The sequence below is a fragment of the Crocuta crocuta genome, unplaced genomic scaffold, assembly GCF_008692635.1.
Source record: "Crocuta crocuta isolate KB4526 unplaced genomic scaffold, BGI_CrCroc_1.0 scaffold197, whole genome shotgun sequence".
NCBI classification, from domain to species: domain Eukaryota; kingdom Metazoa; phylum Chordata; class Mammalia; order Carnivora; family Hyaenidae; genus Crocuta; species Crocuta crocuta.
In genome coordinates, this window is record NW_027532002.1 from 12,366,641 (window position 1) to 12,384,977 (window position 18,337).

General features: G+C 38.5%; 1 protein-coding gene and 1 non-coding gene across 7 annotated transcripts in view; one reads left to right on the forward strand and one right to left on the reverse strand.

The window, feature by feature from the left end:
- IGF2BP3 (insulin like growth factor 2 mRNA binding protein 3) overlaps positions 1–18,337 on the forward strand; it is a 148,372-nt gene that overhangs the window by 95,694 nt on the left and 34,341 nt on the right. For 5 of the 6 annotated variants that reach the window (XM_077775375.1, XM_077775369.1, XM_077775372.1 and 2 more), the window contains exons 4-6: positions 6,590–6,641; positions 6,733–6,796; positions 16,046–16,327. In XM_077775375.1, coding sequence (XP_077631501.1) covers positions 6,590–6,641; positions 6,733–6,796; positions 16,046–16,327 — 398 coding nt within the window. The remainder of the gene's footprint in view (positions 1–6,589; positions 6,642–6,732; positions 6,797–16,045; positions 16,328–18,337) is intronic. The other variant, XM_077775374.1, reaches the window with a different exon arrangement.
- LOC144241037 (U4 spliceosomal RNA) lies at positions 8,170–8,305 on the reverse strand. Its single transcript, XR_013337948.1, has one exon. It is a non-coding gene; the product is annotated as a U4 spliceosomal RNA (small nuclear RNA).

Below are 18,337 nucleotides of genomic sequence, written 5' to 3' on the forward strand. Positions count from 1 at the left end.
GCGCCTGGCCTGTTGTCTCCCTTAGTTGGTCTGATCACACGATTTTATAAAATTCTAAATGATTATCTCTTCTCATGTGAGGGGATCTAACTTATGGAAGTTGAGGGTGGCTAGAAAGTTCTGAGGCTTTGCTCTATGTGCCTCTAACACTGGAATGTTTGTGTAGAACGATGGAGGCAGAGATGCCGTCTGGTTTCTGTCAGTGATAAAGATGTTTGCAACATGGCTTGTGAGGTTGTCGAAGATTGGGTCTGTGTGTGTTGGCCTTCTGAAGTGGAAATTTGTTTACAGAGTTGGATGTGAGAAAATGGTTTGATTTTTACTCGAATAATTATGATGGTAACAGTTTAGGGAAATCTAAGGTAGATACCTTTTTTTGTTGTTTCTTGTGAGTGAGAGAGCGCGCGCAAGCACAGGTGCAGGAAGGGCAGAGGGAGAAAGAATCCTAAGCAGGCCCCACACTCAGCAAGAAGCCCAATGCAGGGCTTGATCTCACCTCCATGAGATCATGACCTGAGCTGAGATCAAGAGTTGGGGGCTTAACTGAGTTACCCAGACGCCCTCTAAGTTAGATATTTCTTCAAAATTTTTTGTATCTGAATTTTGTACCAGTATTACACATGTTTTTTGGGACCTGCGACAGAGTTGTTCTTTATTAATATACGTGGTCTTCTCATGGATGGTGTAAAAGAATAAAATTCCTGGAATGGTTTTGTCTATAAATAGCAACAGGTTATTGTTGAGCTGTAGTTAAAGGAAGTTCCCTTGATCTCCACAAAATAATCTCTGGGGAGCCAGGCATGTGGAAGTTTTTTTTCCCTTGCTCTTGTTGAAGTAAGGAATAGTTAAAAATAACTTCTTTCTGGTAACCCCTCCCCAAAGCCTGAGCGTATTTTTGGTATTTGGAAGGTTTATTGGTGTGTGAGTGTGGATGCATGTGCGTGTATTTTGGTAAGGTGTGAGTGGGGCAAGAGAGCATTAAATATCCTGCTTTGAATTTTAACTTTTTTCTAATGTTTATTTTACTGATTTTGAAATTTATTGAGAGACCGTGCGAGTGAGGGAGGGGCAAAAAGAGAGAGAGTTCTAAGCACTATCAGTGCAGAGCCCAATGTGGGGCTCAACTTACGAGCTGTGAGATCATGACCTGAGCTGAAACCAGGAGACACTTAGCTACCCAGGCACCCCTTTAATGTTTATTCTTAAGAGACAGGGGAAAGGCAGAGAGAAAGGAGGCCAGAGGATTCGAAGCAGGCTTTGTGCTGACAGCAGAGAGCTCGATGCGGGGCTCGAACTCCTGAGCTGTGAGATCATGACCTGAACTGAAGTCAGATGCTCAATGGACTGAGCCACCTGGGGGCCCCTAACTGGTTTTTATAATGGTTGTGACTTTATACTTCTTTATCTTTTTTATATGAATTTATGATAAATACTTGTTTGCTTATATCACTGTGGACTTCTAAAGGAACCTGGAATCAGTTTCCTTTGCTCTTAGAACAAAAACTACTTTGTGGCTTCTTTTTTAACCCCTAAGTTTTTGTTGTGGCTCACTGAGCTAAACACAGTTCTCGGGTAACAAAGACATGGTCCCCTTTTTTATAATTTTTTTTTAACTGTTTATTGAAAGTATATAGTTTCTTTAAAAAAAAATTTTTTTTTTTTTTGAGAGTGAGTGTACAAGGCTAGGGAGAGGGGCAAGGGAGTGGGGGAGAGAATCTTAAGCAGGTTCCACCCTCAGCGCACTATGTGGGGCTCAGTCTCACGACCCTGGGATCATGACCTGAGCCAAAACCAAGAGGCAGACACTCAATTGAGCCACCCAGGCACCCCTCCTTATAAAGTTAAGAGGCTAGTGTAGCTCTGTGTGGAGGAACCACAATGAAGTCGGGGGGTGGTGGTGGTGGTGGAGGGGGCATTTCCAGAGGCAATTTAAGAAAAGAGATGAGCACTCTAGACCCTGACTCCAGTACTGTCTTCTTATGTTTTGAAACACGAGACAAAACAAGGAGGATTTAGACTCTCTTGTTGTATACATATCATACATATCTTAAGCATGGAAGCCAGTTTAACCATTAGGAAAAGCTTATTTGTGACACACCTGACAAATGATCATGTCACTATGGTTAATAATGACTAGTCTAATGGGAGAATAAAGAGCATTGAAGAGATGATAAAGTGACATTGTTTTCATTTCTAGGATTAGGTGAGCTCAGGTGCTATGGAAACGAGGGTGCTTTACTCAGTCTTGAGGGTGTGACTGGAGCAGTAGGTGTGTGGGAGGTAGACTGAAGATGACAGAAGAGGTAGGCAGCACCAGATCACGGGTGATCTCCTATACCATGTTGAAGTTGTGACAGTTTTGTTGGTATTTTGAAGTCTCTGAAGAGTAGTAACGTGTACCAGGAGAATAGTCACAGGGTTGTGGACTGGAGGCAAGATACCAATCAGACTCTCAGTTCAGATAGTTCAGAGCTGATAGGACCTTATGAGCCATGGGTATAAAGAATAAGTAGTCAGCAGAAGGTCTGTGTGCAGAGCATGAATTACTCCATGCCCATAGGGGATTAGCGGAGTTCTCCTAATTTTGTTGGGGGCAAGGGTGGTGGTGGTGGATGTGGTGCTGCTGTGGCAGCACATCAGATGAAATCACATCATGTGTGAGACCCAACTATCTTCATCTCAGTATTCTGTGTATGAATAGACCAGCCTACTAGAAGAAACTTACCTTGATTATGGTGATGGTCTTAGGAGAGTATGCATAATGGCAAAACTGATAAATTTTGTGCAATTTATTACACTTATAGTTGTTCAACGCTAAAAACAACCACAACAAACTAGGCTATTATCTAGTAATACTGATCTTAGTTATTCCTAAGAGCTCAATCTCCTGAACTATGAGATCATGACCTGAGCCAAAACCAAGGGTTGAATGCTTAACCAACTGAGCTACCAGGTGCTCCTAGATTTCCCTTTTCTGGATGTTTCCTAGTAATGGAATCTCTGTGTGTGTGTGTGTGTGTGTGTGTGTGTGTGTGTGTGTGTGTGTGTGTGGTGTTACTGCCTTCTTTTACTTAACATCATGTTTTCAATGTTCATCCATGTTGTAGCATATGTCAGTACTTCATTCCATTTTATGGTCAAAAACTATTCCATCGTGTGGCTGTACTACATTTGGTCTATCCATGCATCAGGTGATGGGCATTTAGATTGTTTCCACCCTACACAATTGTAAATGATCTTCGTTCTCTGCAGCTGTATGATAATCTTTGCATTTATCATGAGATTCTATTTGTACATTTGGATGAACTTCTTTTTAAAAGGCTAAAGATTGAATTTTAAGTCCTAAATATATAAAAAAGGGACATTCTACCAAGACATTTTCTCTGGGGCTTTCATTTGTTTTGATGCCTTCTTTCCCCACCAGTTGGAATTTAAAACTTATTGAAGCATGGAGAAATGTTTCCTTTTTGGCTTGAGTAAAATAATTTCATTTAGGACTGAGAATTTAAGAGATTTGTGGAAATGTTGGAAATGTGCAGTGGACGTTTTTATTTCATTTTTACCTTCAGACAAGGCTATTTAATTTAAAACATCTGTAGCTGAAATAGATGGGAGAGAGAGAAAATAGAAGATGTTCTAAGCAACTGAGAAGAGACCAGAACCTAGGGGGGTGGGTGGTTTCGGTGACAGATAACAGGAACGTCTGGCTTCCTAGTTAATGCAGGATGAATCAGAATGTCAGAACTTATCAGGGGTAAGTTGTATTTGCTCTTTGAGTGGGTTGGACTGGCATGATAGAATTCGGTAGTCCTGCTTGACCTAGCACATTCAGACAAATGACTACTTAATAGTCAAGGAAAACCGGTTCCTATAGCACTGCCTTATCATTTGGGGCATGGAAACCCTTTGGGGATTTGGGAATTTGATTGGGCTGTTAACAGTCCTTCCTCCATCTCTCACTTGTGATAAGCCCCCAACATTTGTGTATAGAGCTTTGAATTAAAACAACAAAGACCCGTTGAAATCCAGCCTCAGGTTGTGTTGTTAACTTGTTTCTTAACTGGGTACTTCTTATTAATGTTTGTTTTTGGTTTTTGTTTTTCTTTTAAGTTTATTTATTTTGAGAGAGACAGAGACAGTTGAGTGGGAAAGGGTCAGAAAGACAGAGGGAGGGAGCCCTCGTGGTAGCTGCCAGAAGAGGGGCTCCAACCCACGAAACCCTAAGCTGAAGCCAAGAGCTGATGCTTAAGTGACTTAGCCACCCAGGCACCCCTGATTGGTTTTGTTTTTAAGGATTGAAGTTATTTTGACTTTTAGAGTAAGGTTTATTTAAGTATAATTTACATACAATAAACTCACTAAGTTTAGTATAATTTACATATAACAAAGTTCACTAGTTTTAGTAGATTGTAGTTCCTAATTACTTTTATGGAGATTTTTCACATCATTGACAACCAGTAACATTTATTATAGCAATAGAAGGTGCAACTGTAAGCAATTTTGTTTTGGTTTGGTTTTTGGTTTTTTGGGTTTTTTCCCCCTTTAGTAGTAAACTCCACAGCCAACATGGGGCTTGAACTTATGACCCCGAGATCACTTGCATGTTCTACCAACTGAGCCAGCCAGATGACCCCAAGCAATTTTGTTTTCAACATATAATGCTTCTTATAATATATGCATTGAAAATTTTGAGGTCTGTTTCCTTGATTTTTTAAGTAAAAAATTGTATCATTTATTTTATGCCTTTGTATTTGTATATATTCTGTATTTAGATATAAATATGTGTAGGTATATATGTATAGTAGGAAAGTTAACGTGGTATAAGCTAAACTATGTGGAGACTAATGTATTAATGAACAAATTGTTTTTAGGAAGAATTAAGAATGATGTTTATTTAAATTAACATTAAATAGGTATTCACTCCTAATACCTACTTCCTTTGTGTATCACTACCAGCAACATCTGCACCTTCAACCCTGCCCTTCAACATAAATCAACTATAAATCTTAAATATTAGAGTGCCTTCCACTTAAAAGCTAAATCTTAAATGGTGGATGTACATTTCTTGCTGCTTTACTTAACACAAATGGATTAAAGTGCCTTGTTAAAATTCTGTTAACTGACCAAAATTTTTTTGGTATTGAAAAATTTCTGATTTAAAATTATAAATAGGTTGTTTTAAAAAATGTTTTCAAAGCCATTGTGTGTTGCTTATTACCTCTTTGGATAGCATTGTGAGATGTTTCCTTTTTTTTTTTTTTTTTTATTTTTTGGCCTTTGTAAAATTGTGTGATCAATTCTAGGTACTGGAGATAATAAAAAAAAATTCCCGTTGATGTGGACCATACATTTTAGTGGCCAAGACCCAACAAAGGAAATTTTATGTAGTCAGCTAAGTACTCTGAATTAAAAATAAAAAAATTGAGCTTTATTATTTAACAATAGCTATAATTAGAGACAGATTAGTGTGCTTCTGTGATAAGCCCCACTGAAAGGAAATTCACCATATCAAAACTGCAGTATAAAAATAGGTAACTATTCCATTCACAAATAGGCACTTAACCCTATTTTAAAATGGGGAAAACAATTTAAAGCTCACCCCCAGACAAACCTTGCTATAAATTTCAAACTGGAATCCATAGACAAAAGTAAATGCCTGAAAGATAGCACAGGAGATGAGCATTCGTTTAGAAAAAATTGCTTAAAGTTTAGTTGGGAATTAACATAAAAATGTATTTAATGTGTTTCTTAATGGTTTATTCTTGGAGGCAGAAAACATTCTGAAGGTGTTGTCCTTTAATTTTGCAATTAAGTTGATAAGTAAGTGGTTCACTATAAATGTAAACGTTTTACTTTTCAGGAAAGACTTTCTACAGTTCTTGGAAGCTAAGGACAGTCAAGTTTGGTTTATACTGATGAGACAATGAGATGTACATCTACATTTTATACTATAAAAGAACTTAGTTACTGTTTTAACAACCTCTCTTAGAATAACATGCACAGTATAATACAACTACAGGAGAAATGGTAAAAAACATAGACAGTTTCAAATTGTACATTTTCCAACAGTGTTAAATTAATTTCAGGTCATTCAGGTTAATCTTTAAAACTCCAGGTAGAAGATCAACTATTCTCTTCGTATCACCAGTCTGCCTTGAGAGTAGTCTGTTCTGATATTCCCATCGTAGCTGTAAAAGGAAGTTCTTTGAAAAGGAACATTTTAAAGATAAAACTTAACTTGGGGCTTTGTCTCAAATGATGATGTATTGATAAATGTATGAGAATTACATGCTTCTTTCTCCTCCAGCCTTAGGAATCAGGCGGTTATGGCTTCAAACACTTTGTGGAGCCACTTAACTTGTTTCACCAAAGGAAATGAGCTTAAAGTCAGGATCTGGAAGTAGGCAGGAGAGAGAAGCCCACTACGTACTTTGTATGGTGTCCTTTCCTTGCTTCTGGAGTCCCAAAACTAGTTAATTTTTTTGGCTCTTCTCCATCACAATTACTTTGTGATTTTAAAACCTATTTCTGCCCTTGTTAATAACTTGGGAAATTGAAAATTTGTAATTTTTTCTCCCCCTCCTGATAGGTGCTGGATAGTTTACTAGTCCAGTATGGAGTGGTGGAAAGCTGTGAGCAAGGTACATGTCTTCTCAATTGCTTTCAAATTTTTGAAAGGAAGGAAATAGAAATAAAACTAACTTTTTTCTCTTCACTTTTCTCTTCCTCTAGTGAACACTGACTCGGAAACTGCAGTCGTAAATGTAACCTATTCCAGTAAGGACCAAGCTAGACAGTAAGCAGTTTGAAACTTTTAATCTATACATAATGACTAGGTTAAGTTTAGTGCTTATATTTTGGGCTGTTGGGTAGTAGAAATATATTTTATTTTGCAAAGTTTGACCCTGGAATTGAATGTCTAATAAGAATCTGCATTAGTAAAGTTTTATTACATTTTGAATATGTCTTTAATGGCAATAATAGAGTGATATTGTATGAGGCTGCATTACATCCTATTTGCCAAAAGCTCTTGGCCTGGGTATCCTTGCCAAATTACATAAAGACTTTTTGGTACAATACATAAATTATTGCTATTTTATGTAAACCTGGTAAGTTGATCATGTGTTAACTACCACCAGTGTTTAATGTTAAGTTTCTTGGTCACTGATTTTTTTTTTAATTGATGACAATTATAATTTAGGAGTGTGCAGACTTTGGATCAATGAAATATTCTTTTCAATTTGAAAAATATCTTCCAATGCAGTTGAGAGGCAGAATTTTGCAGATCAAAAAATCTTCCCTAGAAAAGCTAATTCTGTAGGCTTGGGAATGATCTAATGAAGTGACCGAGCACTAGAGAAAAGAGGAACAAGGCACAAACACTGCCTTGCCTTGGATAGAGCTACTCCAAGCACAAAAATGGAGGACTGGCACACAAAGAACCTATAGCAAAGTGCTGAGCATCAGTAGACCATGGAAGTCTTAGCCACCTCCAGACACAGTACAGGCAGGAACAGACTGCCTGTTGTCTCTGGGTGGAAAGGTGAGAGGAAAGACCATGGTGGCTGACCCTGAGCCCTAAAAGGAAAAGGTGAAACCACCTGAAAGGGCGGAAATAGAGCCAGGTTACCAAAAACAGTACCCACTCAGGGAGGGATTATGGAAGGAAAGATGAGGCTGGGGAGGAGATGGAAATTTGCATAACTCAAATGGAGCTTTAGATGCAAAGATGTCTACAGTACAAATCTTCCTCCCAGTATTTGTTCCCTTCCTCCGAGATAACTACCCAGAAGACAGATGTGTGTATATTTCCTCCTTTTTGCACACATGATACCTTAGAATTTGACTGTATGGATATGGAATGACTTAGTCCCCAAATGGATATTAAGTTGTTTATTAAATTTTTAGCAGTTACAAACAGTGCTGTAGTGAATCCCTTTTTGCATGTCATTTTGCGTATTTGTGAATATCCCTATCGGGTTAAATTCCTGGGATTAGATTTACTAAGCCAGGATGTATGTACCTTCTTTTTTGTTGTTGGATACTAAAACTGGCAAGTTAGCCTTCATAGAGCTTGAACTGCTTTAAATTTTCATCAGCACTATGAAAGTCCGTTTCTCTTTATTCTCCCTAACATGGGGCTTCATCAGACTTTGCTGATCTAGGGGATTTACGTTTAATGTTTTAATAATGAAACTTTGGATATGTTTAAAAGTATACTATTTTTACTTCTGTTTGTTTCAATTAGCAATAATCGCGCCTCAGATAAACCTCATTGGCTATGATACTGCCACTGCGCAAAGCTTTTTTTTTTCCACTTCTGTTTGTATCCTTCATTCATTTCAAAAAATTCAAGTTTATATGAGCTGTTTGGATACTATAGAAATTATGATACAAATTGTAAAACTTTTTCCTGAACTATATCATGTAAGGGAAAAACAGGAAAGTCACTTGAGGCATTTTGCAAAGTGAGGGCAGTAAGAACGAAGAAGCCCCATTTTGTCTTCTGTATTTCAGTCTTCTAAAAAAAAATTTTTTTTTAAATGTTTTTATTCATTTCTGAGAGAGAGAGCACGCAAGCAGGGGAGGGGTTGAGAGAGAGGGAGACACAGAATCCGAAGCAGCCTTCAGGCTCTGAGCTAGCTGTCAGCACAGAGCCCGACGCAGGGTTTGAACCCATGAACTGTGAGATCATGACCTGAGCCCAAGTCGGATGCTTAATTGACTGAGCCACCCAGGCGCCCCAATGTTTGTTTATTTTTAAGAGAGAGACCGACAGACTGTGAGCAAGGGAGGGGCAGAGAGAGAGAGGGAGACACAGAATCTATTTGTTTAGAGAGTACAAAGAGGGAGAGAGAGAGAATCCTAAGCAGGCTCCATGCTGTCAGCACAGACCCCTTTCTCAGGGCTCTATCTCACTAACTGCGAGATCATGACCTGATCCAAAATTGAGAGTTGGACACTTAATCGACTGAGTCACCCAGGTGCCCCAGCAGTTCCTTAACTATAAGGAGACTTAACTTACATAGCTTTGAGGAAGGAACTTAAGTAGAGACAGGTTGACATTTAACACTCCCCTCCCCCTTAAAAATTCCAACTCATTAAGGAGAGTACAAGTACAAGAAGTGTAGACTGTTAAGGCAGAATTACTGCAGACATTAATCCTAACAGGACACCAGTGTGAATGTGGAGACATTTTTCAGTCTAAAGGTACTTGGTAGTCATTATTTGAAATTGGCAGGGTCTGGTTGATTCTGAGGGAGGAAAAGATGGTTAGGAAATTGTAATGTAGGTAGTGAAGTAACCTAAACAAATAAATTGGACATTACAATGAGGGAAGTCATCATCACATCCCTTATTCTAATGTTTATCAGTTAACATTTATTGATTACCAGCTATTGACCAAAAAATATGAATGAAAAAACTCAAAGTTCTTGACCTCAAGGATGTGCCTCCCTGTGATGAAAGTAATGGAGAGGGATCACCTAATTTTAATTCCTGACCAAGTTGAGTTTCCTTATAAGGATATTGGGTTTTCTCCCCATGAAGAATTCCTGAAATTAAAGAGAATTAGAAAACAATTGTGTTCAGAGAAAGTTAATAGATTTTAAAAATGGACAAAACCAATTCTGTGAAGCAATGTTATGAAAATTGTCCATTAAACTTCTTCAGTAAGTTTTGAAAAAAGATGTGGAGTACATTCTCATTCTTTGAGGAGAATTAATTTTATTTGAGAGACGTTGGATGTAATGGAGAAAGTATGGACTCTGAGGTCAGAGAACCCTGACTATAACCTAGCCTCTCTGATCTTTAGTTTTCTCAGCTGCAAATTGAAAGTTGACAAAAACGAAATATATTCATGTATATACACAACATACTTACAGAAAATGGTCTCATCAAATGGCCTGGCACATAGGCACCCAGTAAACAGGACCTTACATTCAACCCTCTGGTACTGGGTTGCTTCTAGAGCAGCTTGAAGTGGTTTGAGCTGGGGAAGGTTGGTCCCTGTAGGACTTGCCCCACTGAACCCTGGACGCCTACTCTCTGGGCTCCAGCTTGACTGTCTGCCACTTAAACTAGCCTGTGTGATTTCTCCACCCCCCTTTCCTTGGCAGCCATCTGAAGCTCACACCTTCAGGTAATGGGAGCTGAATTGATAATCTCATTTGACTTCTTTCCTTATCATCTGTTACTTGGGAGTCCATGTAACTGGGATGTGCTTGTGCAGGTATGAGTAGAGCACGGAGGCTAAGGGGATATATTCTGGAGTCCCGTTACGTAGAATGGACTGTGCCCCACTGCTTTTTTCGCTGTGGCTCTAGTCAGATTAATCTGTGTTGGTTCACCCCCATCTTACAAAATGGGGATAATTTCTCTCAACAGCTCATTATGAGCTGTTGAGAGAAGCCAACAGAATGCCTCCAGAACATTTAGGATAATACCTAAAAGGTAGTAAGAGCTCTAAAGATAGCAGCTATTAAGCAGTTTCCTAACATTTTTCATTGCTGCTGATAATATCCTATATAGTATACCGCATTCTGGATAAAGAGTGGCCACCAATACTCAGGAATTCACATCCTAGTTGAAAAATGTTTGTGGCTGTCTCTTTATTACTTAGAGCTCTATGGTTGCCACTTTTAAGAGGATTCTTCAATAAGGCTGTGTCTCTGGGGCACCTGGGTGGCTCAGTCAGTTAAGCAGCCAACTTCAGCTCAGGTCATGATCTTACAGTTTGCGGATTCAAGCCCCGTGTCGGGCTCTGTGCTGACAACTCGGAACCTGGAGCCTGCTTTGGATTTTGTGTGTCCCTCTCTCTCTGCCCCTCCCCTGCTTGTGCTCTAACTTTCTCTGTGTCACTCAAAAATAAACAAAAAAAAAAGGGGGGGGGTTGTGTCTCTAAAAATTCAACATGGAAATTTCTACCACCTTATGGCTTAGAAACATGAACGTTAATAATAAATAAATTACTAAGAAATACATATATTTGTTCTAATCTTAAGTCTTAAAATACTAATTTGTTAAACTAATTTTTTAAATGGGTGAAAAACAAGGAAAACTTAAAATCATTAAAAACAGAAGCACATATTATAGTATTTCTGGTTTCTCAGAGTAAGATAGGCTAGGTCTCCAGATCACCTATTTCCTTCTGTCTTCTGGGGACATTTAGATAACACAGTCAAGGACAGGCCTTACTTGTTGGAAAGTTTGTAATGTGTGACCGAAAAAAAAATAACGCTTGAGAATTTGTAGGCATTTCGTTCTTATGCTTTCTTTAGGATTTTTTTGTTTTGTTGTTGTTGTTGAGATAGAGAACAGGAGTAGGGGAGGGGCAGAGAGAAAGAGAGAGTAGTGCAGAGCCTGATGTGGGACTTGAACTCATGAACCTCTAGATCTGACCTGAGCCAAAATCAATATTTGGATGCTCAACCAACTAAGCCACCCAGGTACCTCCAGGGTTCTTATTTCTGATGTTTATTTGTTGGTTAGGGAATAGGAATACAGGCTGTTTGTAGTTTGAAGCTGTCATTGAAGATGCTTTATTACATCCATTTGAAGGAGTTTTTGAAGTAATGTGACTGATGATGGCTAAGGGGGAGGAAATTTATCCTTAAACTATTTAAATTATGTAAATAGAAGATTTATTCTGGATAAAAGAGAGAAAGAGAGAGGGCGTGAGCACGAATAAGAGAAAGGCAAGAGAGGGAGGGAGACAAAGACTCCAAAGCAGGTTCCAGGCTCTTAGCTTTCAGCACAGAGCCCAATGCTGGGGTTGAACTTAGGAAACTGTGAGATCCTGACATGAGCCACAGTTGGATGCTTAACCAACTGAACCACCCAGATGCCTGAAAGTGTAGTAATTATTGATGAATTGTGTCTGAACCTTTCATTCTTGCTACAGGGAGAGAACAGAACTGTGTGACTTTTTGATAATGGCTAATCCTCATTTTTAAGGAACTTTGTGATATATAATAGTGAGGTCTGGAATTTTTGAGTTGAAAGAGATTGTAAATCTAATCTTTTAGTTTTGTCAGTGAGGAGGCTAATGCCAAAGAAGAAAAAGACCTTCCCAAGCTTATTTGGCTACTTAATGTTCAAGTTGAATTAGAATTCTGGTCCCTGGTTCATCTTTTTTAGTACTCAGAACTGTGTGCATTTACCGTTAGACAAGTTTAACTTCTCTGAGCTTCAATTCTTCTTTCTCTCTTCCTCATCATTGACTTAAACTACTTAGTGTCTCTTTCATGGTCCGTTCAGACCTGTGCTGTGACCCACCCCAATAAACTTTTTATCAATACAGTTGAGTGCTACCAGCTAGCTAAACTACTTAGAACCTTTTGAATGACCCTTAAAACCACATCACAGCAGAGTCTTGTAATGATGGGAAACAGGATCCTGAGTAATGTGCTCGCTGGATAAACATCCTTGACTTCTGTTGAACTGAAATACATGTGTTTTGAGTAATTATGATAATTGTTTATTATACATCTTATGAATACAGTTGGATTGGTGAAAATATTGTAATGTTGGCCCCATGAACTTGGCAGACCACCAGATGACATAGCTGAAATTCAAACTTGAGGCAAAAGAAGGCTACAGCAGTTGACCTAAAATTCAAACACTTAGAATTTTTAATCATAAGGAAGCCATTGCTCGTAGTTAGGTTACTCCTATACCTTTTCAGCTGTGTCCAGCTTTGGAGCACTGTGGTTTGAGGGGTCCAGGATTCTGTTTAGTTGGCAGTTAGACAGTCGGATACACAAAGTATGTGGTGAATGCTCCCTGCTGAGAGCTGTCTGAGTCTGGAGTGTTTGAGGCTTTGCCCTAAGTACTGGAGCTCTGTGCTGTCTGGCTTTCTGAGTGAGAGAATTTTTTTTGTTCCCTCCAAGAAAAATCTCCTTTCAAAAGCAATATATTGAAGTTTGGAAGTTACTTTATGCTAAGTTAGAGAGCCATTTCTTGGGTGCCCTATAAGTACAGATAGCCCTATACTAAGAAGTGGCTGGTGATGTACATATATATCTCTGTTTAACCCCATTAGAGAACAGGTCCATGTCTGTATGGTCCCCTCTCTCCAAAAAGAAGTTCTGTATCTTTTTTGTTAACATTACGGACTTACTTCCACAGTCCAATTTTACTTACTTTCTTCTGAAGCTGGCAATACTCAATTCTATAGTGGGAAAGGGTATTACAGCAAAGTATATTGCCTTTATGCCCATAGATAAAGTTGATTCCTTCGTTGGGTTCAGGTTTTCTTAGTTTTTGAAAGAACCTTCAGTGATCTATTTTACCATGGCTTTTGAAAAGGTTTAAAGTTGGTTTGAATGAATACCTAATTTGTGAAACTTGGGCAGTTCCAACTCGTTATAATAAGTTTACATTGTAAATACTCATAAAATTTCTCAGCTGCTGTAATCCTTTAGAAATAACCAAAATATTTTATGTTACTAAGTCCACATTTTCCTTAAGAAAAAAGAAGAGAGGGAGAAGGATGGAACAATGTGCTAATTTAATTAAGGTACTGTTATAAAAACATTGATAAAAGAAGTTGTGCTGTATACTGGCTATCACCCTGTGAAACTCAAGAAAAGAATGTCCTCTGAAATAGAAATCACTGAGAAATATTCTACAATACATTGTATTTGGGGAAAAAAGCAAGACAAAATTATTTCAATTATGCTTTTACTTTTTAGATATTTTATTTTATTTTTTATTTTTTTTTTATTTTTTACAAATAGTTTATTGTCAAATTAGTTTCCACATAACACTCAGTGGTCATCCCCAAAGTGCCCTCCTCCATGCCCATCTCCCCCCTCCTCCCCCACACCCATCAGTCCTCAGTGTGTTCTCATCATNTTTTAGATATTTTAAAGCAATTTTTAATTAAAAAATGAATATGCAGTTTTATTGATAATCTAGAAGCCACACACTGTTCTTTCCTCTATTTGTGTTCAAATATATATGTGTGTACTTGTGGGTATAATTCACAGCTTGTCGTCTTTACCAGTTTTATTGAGAAATAATTGACCTACAGCGCTGTGTAAGTTGAAGGTGTAGGTCACAATGACGTAGATATATTAAGAAATGGTTACCATTGTAAATTAGCTAACCTCTGTCATCCCACACACAAAAGAGAACGTTTTTCCTTGAGATGAGAATGTTCAGAATCTACTCTGTAACAACTTTCAAATACACCAAAAGCAGAGTTAACTGTTACTATGTTGTACATTATACCCCTCGTACTTATTTATCTTAAAACTGGAAATTTTTACCTATTTTTAAAAATTTTGAATATAGTTGATTAACCATGTTACATTAGTTTCAGGTTCAGTTACACTTTTAAAGAGGGCACTGAACATGGATATACATGTGTAAACATATGGAAAGTGCTAGTCCATTTGCAGATGTTATCACAGTTAATGATTCTGGGAAGTGTCTTGGGGGTGGTGGTGATGGGGACAAAGTTCTTGTGACTTTCCTTTTTCTGTTTGATAGTGATCTCTTAGGAGTTCACTCATGTGCTAGACACTGTAGGATAGCTCTGCAACAGGGGATTCAAGTAAGAACAGAGGGCAGAATTCTGGGTCCTGAGAACATCATGCCTTGTTTGGTTGCCTAGTCCTGTCTTGCGATTCCGTGTTTCTGGTGCCCTTTTTGGTGCTAGGATTATCCGCCTTCGCCCCCTTTCCATCCAAGGCAGAAACTAAATCTGCAAATAAGGAAGACAGTATATGAACCAGAAATGACCACTGTGGGCAACTAGAGAGAAACTGCTTCATCCCTATTTTTCTTTCCTTGCCGGGGCTGAACTCCATGCTCATTGGGACAGAATCTGAGGAAAGAATTTGAGTAACCCTAGAGAAAGTGTGGGATCTTTATTTGTTTTTAATTTTGTTGTGTACTGGGGAGTGTGTATTCTTAGGAGTATTTATGTATGCTTTTGAAGTCTTGGCCATATCTTCTCTATCAATTTTTTTGTTGAGTTATCCACTTAGAAAATAGGTAGATAAGGTACAACACAAAAATGTAGATGAGTCTTCTAAGATGCGAGACATGAAAGTATATAACATATACTCATATATACTTATTTGTATAGAATTTTAAAACAGGCAGAATTAATCTATAGTGTTAGAAATCTAGGGGAGGGGAAATTACTGACAAGAGGCCCTGGTGGGGCATCTGGGGGCATTGGTATATCCTAGTTCTGGATCTGGATATGTACGTTCACCTTGAGGTATATGCCTAAGATTGGGTACTTTTCAGTAATAAGGTTGAAAATGAAGAAAAAAGTAGAGCTCCTCTCAAAATAGAAAGATGGGTGGGTAAATGGATGCACGGATGGATAGATAAAGTAGAAAATAGCTTCATTTGTGTTTTTTTTGTTTTGTTTTTTGTTTTTTGGTTTTTTGGTTCACCAGCACCCCTGCCGTCTGACCCCAAATCAGATCATAAATTCCACAGAGTCAGGGACTACTTTTTTTCTCAGAGACTTGGTCATGAACTACTGGGAATTTACTGACTGATTGATTATCCTGAGGATTAATTTCTCTGCATCTCCCATGAGTGCTTTAGGGAAATTTGTTCTTTAGTTCTTAAAATGTTTTAATATTTTTATTTTTCAAGTAGGTGAAGTGGGGGGCACATACATATTTCTAACATCTTTTCCATTCTGATTTGGAAAGACGAGACAAGACAAAGACTGTCCACTCCTCTTGCTGTTTAGGTTACTCATAAGCTGTTACTAACCTCATGGGTAATAGTTTTAATCAAACTCTGTTGATTAAGCTTTCTTATTTTCTATTTTTCATTGGTAAGAGGCAAATATGTTCTCTTTGGAAGCTTGGTCTTCTGCGCACGTGCGTATCTGTGTGTGTGTGTTTGGGGGTTGGATTATATGTGTTAGGCGTTTGCTACTTGATCACTGGCTTTATTCAGAAGTTTTAGAACTAGTAACCCAAGTGAAAAGAGAGGAGTATTGCTTTGCTGAAAGGTTTATATATAGCTCAATTTCTCTTCCCATACCCTGCTTGTTTTCTTCTTCCAGAGCTTTAGACAAACTAAATGGATTCCAATTGGAGAGCTTCACGTTGAAAGTGGCTTATATCCCTGATGAAATGGCTGCCCAGCAGAACCCCTCACAGCAGCCCCGGGGTCGCCGTGGATTTGGGCAGAGGGGCTCATCGAGGCAGGGGTCTCCTGGATCCATCTCCAAGCAAAAACCGTGTGACTTGCCTCTGCGCCTGCTGGTCCCCACCCAGTTTGTTGGAGCCATCATAGGAAAAGAAGGTGCCACCATTCGCAACATTACCAAACAGACTCAGTCTAAGTGAGTATTTGTGAGGCTGCAGGGGATGTTAATATTTTGCCCTTTGAATCTTAATAACAGTAAGTTGTTCTGGTACTAGGTATCCTTCTGAGTGTGGTTATGACTCTTCCTTGTACAGTACTTGGGAATCTGGAAAAACCTTGTGATTTGATATTTTAGTGTTCATTTTATATAAATCTGAGGCAAAACCTTAATCTCAAAGAGAATTTCAAGTTTGCACACATGAATGGAAAACAAATGATACCTAATCCACTTCTGATGAGGGAGGCACTGGCAAATAAAAGGGCCACTTCTTGCCTGTTCTCTTTTTTTTTTCTTAATGGTTTTTTATTTATTTATTTATTTCTAGGAGAGAGAGAGCGCGAACAGGGGAGGGTCAGAGAGAGAGGGAGTCACAGACTGAAACAGGCTCCAGGCTCTGAGCTGGCAGTCAGCACANTCAGTCTTGTTTTGTGTTGGTAAAGAATCATTCAGTTTATAGTCCAAATTTATCCCATGATTAAGCCATGTGGTTGGATTGGCTTATTCTTTAAGATGTTATTGGATAGTTTTAATATGCAAATTTTAAGAGATTGGAGATTGTCCATTAAACATGGGAGCCAGATTTGCAGCAGTAGAAAGCAGGAGCTATGTGTTTTTATTTATGACAGTAACTCCAGTGTTAAGCACATGGTTTGATAGGTAGAAGGCTCTCATATTTATCAAATGAATGAAATCACTGTTATGTAAATTATGTTTAATGCCCTTAAAATATATCTAAGATACTCTTTCAATTTAAAAGCTTCAGTGCATTATATGTTGATTTGCTTTATTAACCATCCTGTTAGGCTGTACGTGGATATTTTGACTCAAGAAGTTTAGTAGTAAACTGTTCTCACCTTGTTCTGTAAAGTGCACTAGCACGTCTCTGGGACCGTACAGTGGCTGCTATAGTTAGTGCACTGGAGAGAAGTGGCTGTGTCATTGTACACAACAGGGTATGGAAATTTTGGCCTTGGACCAGCTAATGGAGATGACTGGATTATTTTTTTTTTTACCTTTTTTTCTTTTTTAATTTTTTGGTTACATTTATTTATTTTGGATAAACAGAGTGAAACAGAGCATGAGCGGGGGAGGGGCAGAGAGAGAAGGAGACACAGAGTCTGAAGCAGGCTCCAGGCTCTGAGCAAACTGTCAGTACAGAGCATGACACAGGGCTTGAGCCCACAAACTATGAGATCATGACCTGAGCCGAAGTCAGTCACTTAGGTGGCCCTATTTTGTTTTTTAAATTTAGTAAGGAAAATGACTTTATTTTATGTGGTCTACGAATTAAGCAGTCTTTTTCTGAAAGTACAGCTATGGTGCTGCGTATATCTTGATTATGTATGTTTGTTCCCCTAGGATTAAGGGGATATCCATATTGATCATAGGCACCATGCCTGTGTGGAACTAGCTGACTCCTTAGTCCTGCAGAACCAAAAGGATCTGTGTTAGTGGTGGTTGCATGCCCCCTCTACCTACACAGCGATGTCTGATCCTGCCTTCCCTTCCCCTGCTTTGAAGCAGGAGATGTGGGATACTAGTAACTTGTGTGCTAAGTGGTCTTTGACCTTATAATGTAGCGAGTGGGGAAGTTTTAATCTTAAATTTGCATGGTTTTAATATTAAAATCCAAGGGCTCCATGCTTTCTTGATCCACTGTTACCTATAGAAACTAATTGTTAAATGGTTTCCCTTCCTTGTCCTGTGGTAGATTAGAGTTGTTCCTTTTAAAGCTACTCATTTCCTTGTCAGAGGAAAGAGCTTCTATGAATTAAATTGAACTGTTTGGTTTATTTAAGGCAGGAAGATGGAGGATGGAGAGGGAAGGGAAGCAATTTTTGTTATATCCGATGATTCATTTGCAGAGTTCTGCCGGTGGATTTAATTAACTCTTGCCATTGAAACTAGTCATTATTAGATCTTCTGTTTCTGGAATGGTTTCAGAGGGCTACCCTGATCTGTAACGCAATATTCCCTTGTCTCAGA